General features: G+C 56.6%; 2 protein-coding genes across 2 annotated transcripts; both read left to right on the top strand.

The window, feature by feature from the left end:
- The first annotated feature begins 507 nt into the window (after positions 1 to 507).
- Positions 508 to 2,581, top strand: LOC140918045 (ras-related protein Rap-2c). The gene has a single exon (XM_073361627.2). The coding sequence runs from the start codon at positions 627 to 629 to the stop codon at positions 1,239 to 1,241; it is 615 nt and encodes a 204-aa protein (XP_073217728.1). The 5' UTR covers positions 508 to 626; the 3' UTR covers positions 1,242 to 2,581.
- Positions 2,582 to 4,620: 2,039 nt separating this feature from the next.
- Positions 4,621 to 15,449, top strand: PLK1 (polo like kinase 1). Its single transcript, XM_073361626.2, has 10 exons — positions 4,621 to 5,251; positions 5,977 to 6,145; positions 6,573 to 6,717; positions 7,839 to 7,932; positions 8,602 to 8,821; positions 11,899 to 12,057; positions 12,296 to 12,373; positions 13,372 to 13,526; positions 14,063 to 14,245; positions 14,766 to 15,449. The coding sequence occupies exons 1-10, from the start codon at positions 4,874 to 4,876 to the stop codon at positions 14,970 to 14,972; spliced, it is 1,788 nt and encodes a 595-aa protein (XP_073217727.2). The 5' UTR covers positions 4,621 to 4,873; the 3' UTR covers positions 14,973 to 15,449.
- Positions 15,450 to 17,138: the final 1,689 nt, after the last annotated feature.

The following is a 17,138-nucleotide window of genomic DNA, read 5'->3' as shown; positions in this document are numbered from 1 at the left end:
CCCCCGTCCCCCGTCCCATGCCCCCCACCCCGCGTCACTCCCGCCCCCCGTCCCGTGCCCCCCGCCCCGCGTCACTCCCGCCCCGCGTCCCGTGCCCCCCGTCCCCCGTCCCGTGCCCCCCACCCCGCGTCACTCCCGCCCCCCGTCCCGTGCCCCCCGTCCCCCGTCACTCCCGCCCCCCGTCCCATGCCCCCCACCCCGCGTCACTCCCGCCCCCCGTCCCGTGCCCCCCGTCCCCCGTCACTCCCGCCCCATGCCCCCCACCCCGCGTCACTCCCGCCCCCCGTCCCGTGCCCCCCGTCCCCCGTCACTCCCGCCCCCCGTCCCGTGCCCCCCGTCCCCCGTCACTCCCGCCCCCCGTCCCATGCCCCCCACCCCGCGTCACTCCCGCCGCCCGGCAGCCGCTCACATTCGCCCTCGGGCGGGGCCCACAGGTGACTGTCCCCGGCCGAGTCCGGCCCGAGCGCCTCCCCTGCGGGCGGATTGGCTGCCGGCGGGAGCCCCGGGCGGGCGGCTATAAAGGGCGGGCGCGGGCGGCTCCTCGCAGGTGCCAAGCAGGGTCTGGCGGCGAGAGGGTCCCAGCGCGCTGCCCCCGGGAGGAGTCGGACGCTGCCCGGACGCCCCGCATGGCCCTGTGCCCGGCGCCCGAGGCCCGGGTGCGCCTGGTGCTCTTCGGGGCGGCGGGCGTGGGCAAGACGGCGCTGATCCGCCGCTTCCTGCAGGACACGTTCGAGGCGCGGCACCGGCGCACGGTGGAGGAGCTGCACCAGCTGGAGCTGGAGGCGGGCTCCGGGCTGCGCCTCCGCCTGGAGATCCTGGACACGAGCGGCAGCTACAGCTTCCCGGCCATGCGGCGCCTCTGCATCGGCCGCGCCGACGCCTTCGCCCTGGTCTACTCGCTGCAGGAGCCCGACTCCTTCGCCGAGGTGCAGCGGCTGCGGGACGAGATCCTGGAGGCCAAGCGGGGCGCGGTGCCCTTCGTGGTGGTGGGGAACAAGAGCGACCTGGCGCCGGGCGAGCCCGACCCGCGCATCGCCGCCGCGCAGCGGGACTGGGGCTGCCCCTGCCTGGAGGCGTCGGCCAAGCAGGGGCGCAACGTGGTCGGCCTCTTCCAGGAGCTGCTGAGCCAGGTCAACCTGCCCGGGCGGCTCAGCCCGGCCCTGCAGCGCCGCCGGCCCCAGACCTTCTCCAAGGAGCCGCCCCGCCGGAGCGGCAAGAGCCACAGCTGCGCGGTCTGCTAGGGCCCGGCGGGGCTGAGAGCGGACCCCGGGGTGCCGCGGCCGGCGGGCCCCAGAGCCGGGCGGGAGGGGGTCCCCCGGCAGCTGGAGGGAGCGGACCGGAGCTGCCTGCAGGGCGCTCCCGCTCCGCCCGCTGAGAGTGACCCGATTGGGATTGTTCCCCGCCTGCCAGCGGGGGGAGGAGCGGGCTCTGCTCCCCATGTACCCCGCCTCCAGGCGCCGGCTAGAAGAGGGGGGGTCCCCGCCGGCAGCAGCAGGCTCGGGGTGTTCCTGTGCCCCGCGTGCGCCCACGGGCGGCTCTCCAGGGCTGTGCGCTCCGGGCAGGGGGAACCCCAGCCTGGCCGAGCCGGAGAGTTTCGGGAGCAAGGTGTCGGAGCCGAGCAACGAGCCCGGCGACAGTGAGGAGGCTGTGGCTTTCTCTCTCCCTTTTGCTGGGTTCGGAGGGCAAGGGAAGCCTCAAAGGCAGCTCCCTGCCTCCTGTTAGCTTGTCCCGGACCTCTGGGGATGCCGCTCTGGGTCTCCCAATCTCGGCAGCGGTAGGATGAGCGCTCACACCTCCTCTGCCAAAGCCTGCCTTTCTCCATAACCTTCTCGGTCACTGAGGTTACAGGGCTCCTAAAGCCAGAGCTGTAAACGGGCGGGCTCAAAATCCCTTCCCTGCCCCGGCTGCAGCTGCCAGGGGCCTGACCTTGTTCCATGGGGTTTGCTGAGGGCAGCTGAGTTTCTAATATCCGAATAAAGCTGCCCAGCTGCTCCCACTCTTGTCCTGCAGTGAGTCCCACCACCCGCCTCCCTGCATAGGGACAAAGGCACCGCGTCCCCCCTTCCTTGGAGGGGCCTGCTCAGCAGCCCTGTGCTACCAGCTAGGGCGGGGCAGGGCTTCCCGTGTAGCGAAGGAGCTGCTGGGGCTCCTGCGATTTGTTTACACTCACACCTGGTGCTGCAAGCCCGGAGCGGCCGGCCGGGGCTCAAGCCTGGCACAAACTAAGCGCTGCAGCGGGCGGCCCTGGGCGGGAAGCTGCTCCGGCCGCGCGGCCAAAGGACCCCAGGCGATGTGTGACCCTGCGCCGCAGCTCCCCGGGCGCAAGGACGGAACGAAGCCCCCGCGGCCCCTGGCACCTCTTTCTCCAGGGGAGCAGCCAGAGCCGCCTAGAAATGGAGCCAGCTGGGGGTGTGTGTGAAAAGGTGAAGGGGGGCAGGGGGTGTATTGCAGAGCGCGGCCCCCGCCAAAACACGGCTCCAGGAATGACGCTGTCAGGGGACCCAGACATGTGTTAAGCTACTTGTTTCTTTGCGTTCCGTGACCACTCTAGCTGCCTGTAATAAATCACTGTGTGGACAAGTCCCTGTCTCTAAGTGCCTTGGCCCTGACCGCTGTGTCGCCGGCTGCCGTGGGCAGAGCCCTGTCCGCACGGGCCGCGGAGCGCGGTTCTCTAGCTCCCTGCTTCCCGGCCTCTTCGTGCGCAGTAGCCGCTGCTCCCTCCCCTGGGAATATGGAGCCTGAGCAAGCGAATTTACGGTCACCTCAGTCTTACTGGAAAGAATGTTTGCGGGCTTTAACTTGCACAGCTGAAGACTTAGACTTGCCCCTTTTAATGAATTTACTGGAGTTATTTAAATGTGAATTCAATCCATTTGAATAACATTTGGGTCTTGGGCGCTAACTTGTCAAATAACAAACAGGCAATTAATAGACGTTGCTGCACCATGTCAGACTATTTCATCCTTCAACAGCAGCCAATACCTCATACTTTAAAGAACGGGGGTTGGGGGACTCTGCATGCCAAGTTCCTCTGTGAATAATTTGTTGAAGTCACATCTACTAAGACTCTGCAATAAGGCCAGTTTCACAGGGGCCAGCTCAAAATCCCTTCCCTGCCCAGGCCGCAGCTGTGGCTGTGCGGACAGCTAAACACCCGACTGCAGCTTGAGGTGCCTAGAGAAGGGGTTGCTCGCCCTGCAAGATTCCTCCTGTGTTTGTTTCAAAGCCTTACCATAGGCTGTGGGGCGGTGGTAAACAGATGATGATGATCAACAAAAGTACCCAACCTCAATCTACTTGAAGCCAGGGCTGAGCTGTGGAACAGTCAATTTCCAGCAGGCCCTAGGCCACATTAGTTAAATGGCTATTTACCAAGGTAGCATTTCATTAGGGGGTGTGTTTTTTTTTTTTATCCACAGTTAGAATCTCCCTTTGAATTGTCCTCACTCTTAGAATTTCCTCCCGTGTAGGGGGCTTTTCGAGGGTCCCTAAGTAGCAAGGTATTGATAAGCTCAGTAGGCAAAGGGAAATAATAAAAGTTAAGAAAACTATTGGCTGAGAGATGTCTGTTCCCCAGTAAGGCCTGAAATGCTGGAGGAGCCTATGACAAAAAAGAGAAACCAAGTCCTGTAGCTCAGGAAAGCTCATGCTCAAATAAATGGGTCAGTCTCTAAGGTGCCCCAAGTCCTCCTTTTCTTTTTGCAAGTCCTCCTAGTGAGGTGTGTGCCGCAAGAGTGGCTCACTGAGAGGGCTCCTACTCTGCAGGAAGCACATCCTCAGTGAGCCCACAGCCTGTGACTGGCTCCTGTAACCCACCAGAAGGAAGCTGAGAAAGTTCAACGGGGGAAGGGAAGGCTGATCTCATAGCTTTGCATGTGGGAGGGGGTGCCTGGGGCTAGAGCTGCACATGGGGGGTGGCTGGATCACATGTGGGAGGGGGTGTCTGGGGCTAGAGCTGCGGGTGGGGGGGTGGCTGGATCACGTGGGGGGGGTGGGGGGGGTGGCTGGATCACATGTGGGAGGGGGTGTCTGGGGCTAGAGCTGCGGGTGGGGGGGTGGCTGGATCACGTGGGGGGGGTGGGGGGGTGGCTGGATCACATGTGGGAGGGGGTGCCTGGGGCTAGAGCTGCACATGGGGGGTGGCTGGATCACATGTGGGAGGGGGTGTCTGGGGCTAGAGCTGCGGGTGGGGGGGTGGCTGGATCACGTGGGGGGGGGTGGGGGGGTGGCTGGATCACGTGGGGGGGTGGGGGGGTGGCTGGATCACATGTGGGAGGGGGTGCCTGGGGCTAGAGCTGCACGTGGGGGGGGGCGGCTGGATCACGTGGGGGGGGTGGGGGGGTGGCTGGATCACGTGGGGGGGTGGGGGGGGTGGCTGGAGCACATGTGGGAGGGGGTGTCTGGGGCTAGAGCTGCATATTGGGGGGGGGCGGCTGGATCACATGTCGGGGGAGAGCGGCTGGGCCTAGAGCTGCACGTCTGGGGGGCGGTGGCTGGAGCACGGCTGGGGGGCAGGAGAGCTGCTTCCCGCGGGGGCGACGCCGCGGGGCGAGACCCTGCGTCCTGGAAGCGGCTCGCGGCGCCCGGGCGCGCCTGTCCCTTTAAACCGGGCGGGAGGGGGCGTTCCCATGGTGCCTAGCGGCGGGCGGCTTGGATTTTAAATCCTAGCAGCCAATGGGGAGCGCGCTGGGGGCTGGTAACGCTCCGGCTGGAGGTTTGAAATTGTTACAGTGTCGGGGCGGCGGCGGCGGCGAGAGCGGGGCCCGGAGCCGGCGGGGCGCGGAGCGGGGCGAGGTCGGCGCAGGGCCGGGCCGGGCAGCAGCCGCGCGGGGAGCCGGGCAGGGTTCGGGGAGCCGCGGGCAGGGGCAGGATCATGAGCGCGGTGGCCGGGAAGGGGGCGAAGCCGCCGGGCGCGGCGGAGCCCGGGAAGGCGGCCGGGGCCGGGGCGGCGGCCAAGGAGATCCCCAAGGTGCTGGTGGATCCCCGCACCCGCCGGAGCTACATGCGCGGCCGCTTCCTGGGCAAGGGCGGCTTCGCCAAGTGCTACGAGATCACGGAGCTGCAGAGCCAGGAGGTGTTCGCGGGCAAGATCGTGCCCAAGTCGCTGCTGGTGAAGCCGCACCAGAAGGAGAAGATGTCCATGGAGATCTCCATCCACCGCAGCCTGGCGCACCGCCACGTGGTCGGCTTCCAGGGCTTCTTCGAGGACGGCGACTTCGTCTTCGTGGTGCTGGAGCTCTGCCGCCGGAGGGTGAGGGGGCGGCGGGGGGCGCGCTCCGGGGGGCGAGCCCCGACTCCGCCAGCGCGCCGCCGGGTCCGGCCCGCGCCCGGGGCGGAGAGAGACGGCGGCTCTCGGGGCCGCTGCAGGTCCCTGGGCCCCGGCTGGCCCGGATGCCCGCTGTTCCCATGGGCCGGGGCCGAGGGGCTGGGGAAGGGGGCGGGCGGCCGGGCCGGGGCTGGGGAAGGGGGCGGGCGGCCGGGCCGGGGCTGGGGAAGGGGGCGGGCGGCCGGGGCTGGGGAAGGGGGCGGGGCGGCCGGGCCGAGGGGCCGGGGCCGGGGCCCGGTTCCACGCGGGATGCGGGCGGCGCCCGGCCGGAACTCTGAACCTGTCTCCGCGTTCCACCCTGTCTGAGCGTTCCAAGCCCTTAAAGGGCCAGTAGCCCTGAGCAGCAAGGCGCGGGGACCCTCCTAAACCTTCCCATGGCACCTCTCCCCTCAGTGGCGCGAGGGCGGGGTGATGCCCGCGGGGGCAGAGTCCCCAGCCCAGGCACCGGGGGAGAAGGGTGAGGGAGGCAGGATGGGTTGGGCCTGCCCCGGGGGCTGGATAAGCGGCTGGGAGGATACCTGGTTTTCAGGAGGGTGGGTTGGGATCTCTCACCTGGGACACAAATGGGATGGAATTGGGGGGGGGGGGGAGAGAACAACTGGCTCTCGGCTGGGGGGTGCTCATGATCCTGCCTCTCTCCTGGCCCCCAGTCCCTGTTGGAGCTGCATAAGCGGAGGAAAGCATTGACAGAGCCCGAAGCTCGGTACTATCTGCGGCAAACAATCCTGGGCTGCCAGTATCTGCATGGCAACCGGGTCATCCACAGGGACCTCAAGCTGGGCAACCTCTTCCTCAACGATGACATGGAGGTGAAAATAGGTATGGACACCTGCAGGGCACTTCCCTATCCATTTGTCTGCGCAGGGGAGAAGCATGTCCAGGAATCTGTCAGCCCAGGGAGCCTTTCTCTTCCTCTCTTGCTGCAAAGAGCCCTTGGGACATTCTCCCTTGAGCGCTGGCTCGTTTGTAGAAAGGACAGCGGAGAGAGCAGTAGCTTCTGCTGCCACAAAACCATAGGATAGCTTCTTAACTCCCCTGTCAGAATTCTTCCCCCTTTCTGAGCGGGCTACCCTGAAACCAGCCTCTCAGGCCGTTTAAGACTCAGTATTTGGAGGATGTTGCCTATAATTCTGCCAGTTGTGGCTCAGCAGCAAGGTCTGTGATCACTGAATGTCCACAAGGTACCACCTGAGAACTGCTGGTCTTCCTGGTGCATAACCCCGACTGACACCAACATTCTTTCAAGGTGACTTTGGCTTGGCAACCAAAGTAGAATATGATGGTGAGCGTAAGAAGACCCTGTGTGGGACGCCAAACTATATAGCTCCTGAAGTGCTGGGCAAGAAGGGACACAGCTTTGAAGTGGACATTTGGTCCATCGGCTGCATTATGTAAGTTTTTTATGACGCATCTTGAGTTTTTGTTTGTGTGCCCTTAAACTTGGGCCTTCAGCATGTAATGGGCTTAAGGCTGCTGAGATGAGCCAGCTCAGTCAACTAGACCGTGATCGGTTCCTGGTTTCAAGTTACTCTTAGATTGTAAGGAGCCTTTTTCTTAAAGGAGACGCTATGAAACAAACATGACCAATTCCAAGCCAGGACCTGCTTAAGTGCAGACTAAGGGCCTGTCAATGCACCAATGGCCCTGCTATGGCATTGCAGCTGAGCCACTGTGGTGTTACAGGGCAGATGCTTTCTACATTGGCTGAAGGGTTTTTCCGTCAATGGAGTTAATCCACCTCTCGGAGGAGAGGTGAATTAGCTACATCTGTGGAAGAAGTCTTCCATTGACCTAGCTGTGTCTAAACCACAGCACTGGGGCATGACAGTTTTCACAGCCCTGAGCGACGTAGCTAGGTTGATCAGATTTTTACCCGTAGACCGGGCCTGAGACACTAACTGGCCTGAGACCCAGCTGTGTGCTGTTCTCTAGCTATAATGCTGCTAACACGGTTCAAATCTCTGTCCGGACTGGGTCTTAAATGTTACAGTTTAAATTAATGGTTTGAAAATTAGGCTGCCCTAGTAGGACTACTCCCATAAAGGCAGTAATCAAGGGGTGGAGATGGTAATGATTCTCTGCTTCCTTCATGGCTCGTTTGCTTTGTGACGGGGGCTTGACTCCCTCCAGAAAATTCCTCAGATCAGACTATCACTGTGATTTTTCTGCTTAACTTGACCTGCCAGCTGTTGTGTGCGCACCCGGCCCTATGTGCACCCACTGGCATTTGCAGGCTAACTTCCTGTTATAGGGCAGGTTATTTTGAAGCTTCTCTCTTTAAAGTCCCAAGTGCCACCTACTAGCTGGAACTCCCTCCAGAGGGTGCCAAGTTCCAATCTCCTCCCTTAGGGAGCAGGGAACTGGAAACTGAACTGGCATTTCAGTTACAATTATCTGCTGCCCTTCATCTCCTGGGTGTGTGGTGATTCTCCCCCACTGCGAAAGACACCTCATGGGGGAAATCTTGCAGTCTCCTCCTTGTGACGGGCTTTTATATATCTTAAATATGCAGGTACACTCTCCTGGTAGGGAAGCCACCCTTTGAAACCTCTTGTCTAAAAGAAACATACATCCGAATTAAGAAGAATGAGTATAACATCCCCAAGGTACGGAGCCTGCTGCAGAGGGGAGGGTTCGTCCTCCTGGTCGATCTTTGTCACCTTTGTGAAAGAGCTGATATCCTGTGCAGAAGCCAAATTGCTTCTCTGGTGCCTGCTCATAACCATGGAAATGGCTTCCAGCATCCTGAGTACAGATGAGGAGACACCAAACAAAGATCTACATTTGTGTTAAGCCTTTCTAGGCTTAATGCAGGGAGTGTTAACTTGAAAGGCCAACTCCCAGGGGAAGGGAGGGGGGAGCTAGCCCCCCAAACTGGCACAGAGATGCATTACAATATTCTGTTGGGTGATATCATGGGCACATAAGGGATTCCAACTCCCTTCCTACCATTGGACTCCTTCTCCTTTGTGGCTGGACTCAGAATTTGAACTGGTCTGGGTATCAAACCCATCCCTGCTGCTGCCTGTCAGAACCTTCCGCAATCACCAATTGTACTTGCACTGTAAGCTTTCACCCTGAAATAGCCATCTAGAACTCTAATCCTCCGCAGCTCCTCCAGACTTAAGTCCTGATCTCCCAACCATGCATGACCTCTGCTTGGAGCAGGAAAGCCTCACTAGTTGTGGGGCTGACCTATCCATTGTGCACACCAGTGCTAGGTCGTGCTTATCTCCTGGCCTTCACTCATGAACCCTGCCTATCCCCTCTTTCAGCACATCAACCCCGTAGCTGCTAATCTCATCCAGAAGATGCTGAGATCTGACCCTGCCACCCGCCCTACTATTGACGAACTGTTGAATGATGAGTTCTTCACATCAGGTTACATCCCCACCCGGTTGCCCACCACCTGTCTAACCATCCCGCCTAGGTTTTCAATTGCCCCCAGTGGATTTGACCCGAGTGGACGGAAACCTCTTACCACTCTCAACAAAGGTAAGATGTGGGGAGGGGGCGGGATGTAGGTTTTAACAGTGTCTGGCAATTACAAGAGAGCCCTGGGTTATAGTGGGGAGGGGGAGAAGGCTGCTGTTGAGAGTAAATTACAGATGAAAACCCTGCTTGGCCCTTGAATCATAGAATATCAGGGTTGGAAGGGACCTCAGGAGGTCATCTAGTCCAACCCCCTGCTCAAAGCAGGACCAATCCCCAATTAAATCATCCCAGCCATGGCTTTGTCAAGCCTGACCTTAAAAACTTCTAAGGAAGGAGATTCTACCACCTCCCTAGGTAACGCATTCCAGTGTTTCACCACCCTCTTAGTGAAAAAGTTTTTCCTAATATCCAACCTAAACCTCCCCCACTGCAACTTGAGACCATTACTCCTTGTCCTGTCCTCTTCTACCACTGAGAATAGTCTAGAACCATCCTCTCTGGAACCACCTCTCAGGTAGTTGAAAGCAGCTATCAAATCCCCCCTCATTCTTCTCTTCTGCAGACTAAACAATCCCAGTTCCCTCAGTCTCTCCTCATAAGTCATGTGTTCCAGACCCCTAATCATTTTTCTTGCCCTTCACTGGACTCTCTCCAATTTATCCACATCCTTCTTGTAGTGTGGGGCCCAAAACTGGACACAGTACTCCAGATGAGGCCTCACCAATGTCGAATAGAGGGGAAAGATCACGTCCCTCGATCTGCTCGCTGTGCCCCTACTTATACATCCCAAAATGCCATTGGCCTTCTTGGCAACAAGGGCACACTGCTGACTCATATCCAGCTTCTCGTCCACTGTCACCCCTAGGTCCTTTTCCGCAGAACTGCTGCCTAGCCATTCGGTCCCTAGTCTGTAGCTGTGCATTGGGTTCTTCCGTCCTAAGTGCAGGGTCCTGCACTTATCCTTATTGTACCTCATCAGATTTCTTTTGGCCCAATCTTCCAATTTGTCTAGGTCCCTCTGTATCCTATCCCTGCCCTCCAGCGTATCTACCACTCCTCCCAGTTTAGTATCATCCGCAAATTTGCTGAGAGTGCAATCCACACCATCCTCCAGATCATTTATGAAGATATTGAACAAAACCGGCCCCAGGACCGACCCCTGGGGCACTCCACTTGATACCGGCTACCAACTAGACATGGAGCCATTGATCACTACCCGTTGAGCCCGACAATCTAGCCAACTTTCTACCCACCTTATAGTGCATTCATCCAGCCCGTACTTTAACTTGCTGACAAGAATCCTGTGGGAGACCATATCAAAAGCTTTGCTAAAGTCAAGAAACAATACATCCACTGCTTTCCCTTCATCCACAGAACCAGTAATCTCATCATAGAAGGCGATTAGATTAGTCAGGCATGACCTTCCCTTGGTGAATCCATGCTGGCTGTTCCTGATCACTGTCCTCTCATGTAAGTGCTTCAGGATTGATTCTTTGAGGACCTGCTCCATGATTTTTCCGGGGACTGAGGTGAGGCTGACTGGCCTGTAGTTCCCAGGATCCTCCTTCTTCCCTTTTTTAAAGATGGGCACTACATTAGCCTTTTTCCAGTCATCCGGGACTTCCCCCATTCGCCACGAATTTTCAAAGATAATGGCCAATGGCTCTGCAATCACAGCCGCCAATTCCTTCAGCACTCTCGGATGCAACTCGTCCGGCCCCATGGACTTGTGCACGTCCAGCTTTTCTAAATAGTCCCTAAGCACCTCTTTCTCCACAGAGGGCTGGCCATCTTCTCCCCGTGTTGTGATGTCCAGCGCAGCAGTCTGGGAGCTGACCTTGTTAGTGAAGACAGAGGCAAAAAAAGCATGGAGTACATTAGCTTTTTCCACATCCTCTGTCAGTAGGTTGCCTCCCTCATTCAGTAAGGGGCCCACGCTTTCCTTGGCTTTCTTCTTGTTGCCAACCCTTCTTGTTACTCTTGACATCTCTTGCTAGCTGCAGCTCCAGGTGTGATTTGGCCCTCCTGATTTCATTCCTACATGCCCGAGCAATATTTTTATACTCTTCCCTGGTCATATGTCCAACCTTCCACTTCTTGTGAGCTTCTTTTTTATGTTTAAGATCCGCTAGGATTTCACCATTAAGCCAAGCTGGTTGCCTGCCATATTTACTATTCTTTCGACTCATCGGGATGGTTTGTCCCTATAACCTCAACAGGGATTCCTTGAAATACAGCCAGCTCTCCTGGACTCCTTTCCCCTTCATGTTAGTCCCCCAGGGGATCCTACCCATCCGTTCCCTGAGGGAGTCGAAGTCTGCTTTCCTGAAGTCCAGGGTCCATATCCTGCTGCTTACCCTTGGTGACATACGGTTATGCCTAGTGAGCTCATGTGGGGATGTTTGTCCTGGAAATCCAGCACTGTCCCTTGCAGGAGCAGTCACTGCTTTTCTGACAGATCCCCCCACAGCATGGAGAGAGGGTTATCTTAAACATACTGCGAATGGAGCATCCTGGTCCCAGGACACGTCAGGCCTCATGTTCCTCGCCCTCCCTGCTTCTCTGTAGTGCTCTGGCTCTGGGCAGGGCCATGCTTGAGTGAGGATGGGAGCTCGCTGCTCTTCTAGCCTCACTGGGGCAGCCACTGCAGAACTGGATCCTCTTCCTCCCATTTGGCAATAACTTGGGAATGCCCGATCCAAGCTCAGGCCTTAGGCCAGTTTAATTTGCCAGGTGTCCTGCTACCACACAGGAGGCTCATGGCCTAAGGGAAGATGGTGTCCCCTGGCAGCACTTAACTCCATTCTCTTCCTTCCTGCCCCTGCCCATTAGAGGGAGTGACTAGTATCCCAAGCAGGGTAAGACCATCTCCCATGAGGCATGGACGCTGACAAGGTCGTCAGCGTTAATTGCAGTAATCCTGCTCTAATGGAGCAGGCGGCTCATCAACAGGATGAGGCTGGCAGAACTTCTGCTCATTGCAGAGATGGGTGTCTCTGCTTCCAGCCCTATGGGCCGAGTCATGCAAACTGCTGCAGCTTGGTGTGAAGGTAAATCTAACTTCTCCTGAAACTCTGCCAGCTTTAGCCTTCATGCTACTAATACAGCTGTCGCCCTGCTCTTCTCCTCCGGCTCAGGCCTGGACAGCCCTGCCTTGGATAAAACCCATGAAAAGGAAGACGAAGCAGCACTGCGGGAGCTGGGAGAGCCTGTCGACTGCCACCTAGCGGACATGTTACAGCAGCTGAGCGTGGCCAACGCAGCAAAACCCTCTGAGAGGGCAGTCGTGAGACAAGGTGAGCCACGGGGACGGGCTGCCACACACCAGGATCCCTGCACAGGATCGGATGTGCTGCTTTTTGACCTCCGAGCCTCCATGTGCTACGAGGTGCTTGGATTAAAAACTTCAAAGCAGAGGGTTGGCGGAGGAGCTCCTCGCCCTGCCCCTGGCTCCCCCTTACACCCAGCAAGTCAGCTGAGGGTTTCACATGTTGCTTTACAAATGCTATTTAACAAACCCCATTTCTGTTGCAGAGGAGGCTGAAGATCCTGCCTGCATACCCATCTTCTGGGTTAGCAAATGGGTGGACTACTCGGACAAGTACGGATTAGGTAGGGAGCGTCTTGGCATTGTCAGCTGCCGAGTTCACTTCAGCCGCTTCCCCCAGCTTCCCAGGGGAGGGTGAGATCCAAGGGCCCAGGCTGCAAATCGTCCATCTGATGTAGCTGGTTCTTTAACTGACTAACAGGGTGTATGTGCAGTGCCTCAGATGTCACCGTCCGTGAGAGCAGCACAAAATACTCAGCTGATCAAAGGAATCATTAACATCCTGCGCCAACCCCTTACAGTCTAAAGAGCATAGGATTTCAGATCCGCATCCGGGCAGGCACTGAACACTGTATGCCCCAGCGAACACCTGGTGGGGTGGGGTGCGGGGCCTGGTGTGAAGGTGCTGACCAGTGAGGCCAGCTGAGAGAGCACTGGCATTCTGAGGTGGGCAGTACAATGGAGAGGGAAGCTCACTGTGCATTCATTTGTTACACGACTAACCCTGCAGGGGACGTTTCCCCACATAGTCCTTCGAAAACAGGAGCTCTGGACCAGTGGTTCTCAATCAGGGGTACGCAAAGGTTTTCCAAGGGGTACATCAACTCCTCTAAATATGTAGCCTGTTGTAAAACTAGGCAAATAAAAAGCACTAGCAAAGTCAGGACAAACTAATGTCATACGGCCTTGTTTCTACTATTCTATATGCTAGACACAGACACGCAAGTTACAATATTGATATTCCAATTGATTGATAATTGTATGGTAAAACTGAGTCCACAAGGTTTCCGTAACACGGTGCTGAGACACTTTCCTATTCTTATGTCTGATTTTTGTAAGCAATTAGTTTTAAAGTGAGATGAAACTTGGGGTACACAAGACCAATCAGACTCCTGAAAGGGGTGCAGTCTGGAAAGGTTGAGAGGCACTGCTCAAGACACTTAGTGGCACCATGGTCAGCCAGAGTGGGAGCCTTCTGCGAAGGCGCTCTTGCAGCTTATAGTATCCCAAGCCTGGAGACCTTCAGTGTTCGGAGATCTAATGCATTCCCTTCTCTAACCAGGCTACCAGCTGTGCGATAACAGCGTTGGGGTTCTCTTCAATGACTCCACCCGTCTCATTATGTACAACGATGGGGACAGCCTACAGTACATTGAGCAAAACAGCACGGAGTCCTACTTCACTGTGAGATCCTACCCCTCTACGTTGACTAAGAAGGTCAGTCACTCTGGAGATGCAAATTTAACAGCAGCTAGGAGCTACTGTCTATTAACTGTGTCCTCCTCCTTTCCCTGTTCCCCGGCCAAACTGGGTCTGAACTGGAAACCTACCTGGGCTGTGAAGGGCTAGCTAAGCAGACCAAGCACAATCCACATATCTAGGGTCTGGCTAAAGAGGCTAAGTCTTTGCTTCCCCCCCAAAAAAGAGCGCTGGCAGCAGTTCAGGTTCAGTTTCCACTTTGTAAAAAAACCCAGTGCGAATGCAGTTTCACCGAAATATTAACAATAGTTCTCTGCAATGCCGAGAACAACCTGGACTAAAAAATAAACCCATGAAGTGAGGCCAGGTAGAACAACCAATCTAGGTTCCTTGTCCAAGTACACTGTTCTGGTTTGTTCACATCTTACAATAACCTGGCAATCTTACAATAACCAGTTGGGCCATGCAGCTATGGAAGCAGACACTGCCTTAGAAGTATGATCTTCCCCACACAGCCCAGCTCATCCTGCTAACCCATGTAGCTGTCTCTGTAGATAACACTACTGAAATACTTCCGGAATTACATGAGTGAGCACCTGCTAAAGGCTGGAGCCAACATCACGCCCCGGGAGGGGGATGAGCTGGCACGCCTCCCCTACCTCCGCACCTGGTTCCGGACTCGCAGTGCCATCATCCTGCACCTGAGCAACGGCACTGTGCAGATCAACTTCTTCCAGGTGAGACAGCTGCTTGTGTGGTAGCAGGAGCAAAACCTCCAGTGTCAGCAGCTCACCAACCACTTTGGGGGCCATCGTAACACGCAGAAAGATGGTGCTATAAGATGGTCACAATTTAGGCCAGATTTCAGAGCAGCTGACCCAGGACAGGAAGGCCTCTTAGTCCATTTTCCCAGTATCTGAGCCAGCCAGACTCCCTGGCATTGCTCACTAATCAAGGCTATTGTGCCTTATTAATCCTTAGTGCTGCTGTTTGCCCTGTAGCCTGTGCAGATCTGGCTGGCCATGTGGTGCTGGCTACCTTTGTTGTCACTTGCTGAAATCCTTTTAAAAGAACGAAATGCAGTCGGTGCTTTCCTGGTCCTGCTTCTCCACGGCAGCAGAGACAGGCGAGGTGATTCCAGCTGGGGTGCACGTGGGATGCTCACCTAGGATAGTCTGAGGACCCCTGTGGCTAGCTGTGAACCAGTGGGCTCAGCCTGCCAAGGGACCTCTCAAGCTCTATGCATTCTCTCTGCAGGACCACACTAAAATCATCCTATGCCCCTTGATGGCGGCAGTCACGTACATCGATGAGAAACGGGACTTCCGCACGTACAAGCTGAGCCTGATAGAGGAGCATGGCTGCTGCAAGGAGTTGGCCAGCCGGCTACGCTACGCCCGCACCATGGTGGAGAAGCTGCTCAGCTCCAAGTCTGGCTCTGCCCGTGTGAAGCCCTCTGCTTAGAACCCGGCTGTAATGGACTCAGTGTCTGTGCCAAACTGTTACAGCCTCGGACAGAGGGGCCTCTGCAACACCCTCCTGTCAAACTGTTACCTCCCACCAGCTGGGCCACCTCTCTGCTGCCACGTGCTGTCAGCTGCATGGGGGCCACAGAAGGGGCCACTGCTGAGGAACTAGTGCATCTTTATGCCATGGCCAGACTGGCCCCTCAGCACCCTTTAGGAAGTTGATTTTATTGAATATCTAGTTTTTCTAACTGTCAAATCCCCTCCCCCAGCCCCTGAGTTGTTTCCACAGCCTTGACACAGCCTCCTGTGGAGATCAGAGCATGGGCGGGGCAGCGTTCTGTAAGTTATTTGTATGTTTGTGATGCTCTGGGGCTCCCTTCCTCCTCCTGTAGTGCCTGTAATATATTTAATGTGCTCACATGCTGAGTCTGAGCAATCAGCCTTTTAATATTGAAACTAATCTGCACCAAATTAAACTCTTGTATATTACATAACTTGATTAAAGATTGGTCTCTGCAGTCCCCTCCCTCCCGGCATCTCTCTGGGTCCCACCTAGTCTGCAGGGGCCCCACTCTGGGTGAAGGGCTTTGCCTGGCCCATGGTGGAGACCCTATTAAGTATGAGGCAGAAGGAAGTCTTCCCACTCTGCTGTGTTCCCTCTCTAACATGAGAGGTAGGGCGGACTCGCCTGCACATGGTCTGTTCATGCTGCCCCTAAGGAATCCCCTGTTCTTCCAGCTGGCTGCTGTATAATTCTGTGATGTGCTCTCCCTACAGCTCCTGGAGCCTTCTAGCCTGCAGTGCCCAGCCAGCCTGCACGCACGCCTGCCTGCTCAGAGCAAAGCTATTAAAGGGCTGTCTGCCTTCCTTCCCCCTTCAGGGGGACTACCCCAGCATGCTGCAGCAATTCTGGGGGGTTAATACAAGCACCCTGCAGTATGTGAAAGTAGGACCAAGAAGGCCAATGGCCTTTTGGGCTGTATAAGTAGGGGCATTGCCAGCAGATGGAGGGACGTGATCGTTCCCCTCTATTCTACATTGGTGAGGCCTCAGCTGGAGTACCGTGTCCCGTTTTGGGCCCCATGCTACAAGAAGGATGTGGAAAAATTTGAGAGTCCAGCGGAGGGCAACAAAAATGATGAGGGGACTGGAACACATGAGTTATGAGGAGAGGCTGAGGGAACTGGGGATGTTTAGTCTATAGAAGAGAAGAATGAGGGGGGATTTGATAGCTGCTTTCAACTACCTGAAAGGGGGTTCCAAAGAGGATGGTTCTAGACTATTCTCAGTGGTAGAAGAGGACAGGACAAGGAGTAATGGTCTCAAGTTGCAGTGGGGGAGGTTTAGGTTGGATATTAGGAAAAACTTTTTCACTAGGAGGTGGTGAAACACTGGAATGCGTTACCTAGGGAAGTGGTGGAATCTCCTTTCTTAGGGGTTTTTAAGGTCAGGCTTGACAAAGCCCTGGCTGGGATGATTTAGTTGGGGATTGGTCCAAGTTTGAGCAGGGGGTTGGACTAGATGACCTCCTGAGGTCCCTTCCAACCCTGATATTCTATGACCAGGCTGCACAGTTTGTTTGTGAGCAGGCCTATAAGTGAGGTAGTTCTCACCCTCTATAGCCACCATGGTGGCCATTGTGTTGCTGGTGTCCCCAGGAAGAACAGGAAAAGGCCACCTCACCTCTTGTGGCTGCTTTGCAGGGTGAGTGTCCCAGTGTAAGAGACTATGATCTGTCCCCTCCTCCCTCAGTGGGTTTCAGGGAAGGAACTGAGGTGATGGGGCTCTCCCAGCCTTGCATCCCCTTGGCTTGGACTCATGCTGTGGGCTACAGGTACAGCAAAGCTTCCAGAAGCTCCACAACTCAGCTGTAGGACTAGGCCCTGATACCTCTCAAAGAACTAACCATTCCCTGCCGGTCACAGGTCCCCCAGAAACACTGCCCAGCTGGGTGCTCTGAGTCGGTAACAACTGCAGGGAGGGTTTTGATCTTCCCCCATTAAGATGCAGTATTGGGCTCTGTGGGGGGGAAAGGGCTGCACCTCAGCAGGGAGCCCCTCTGCCCATTTGGGGCCAACCTGAGTAATAGTTCCCCTGCATATGGGGGGAGAGGGGAAGAGAATGACAAGTTTTGTCTCTTTCTTACCTAACTCTGCTGTTC

Source organism: Lepidochelys kempii, chromosome 10, assembly GCF_965140285.1.
Source record: "Lepidochelys kempii isolate rLepKem1 chromosome 10, rLepKem1.hap1, whole genome shotgun sequence".
NCBI lineage: Eukaryota > Metazoa > Chordata > Testudines > Cheloniidae > Lepidochelys > Lepidochelys kempii.
This window is presented reverse-complemented; position numbering and strand designations above follow the sequence as displayed.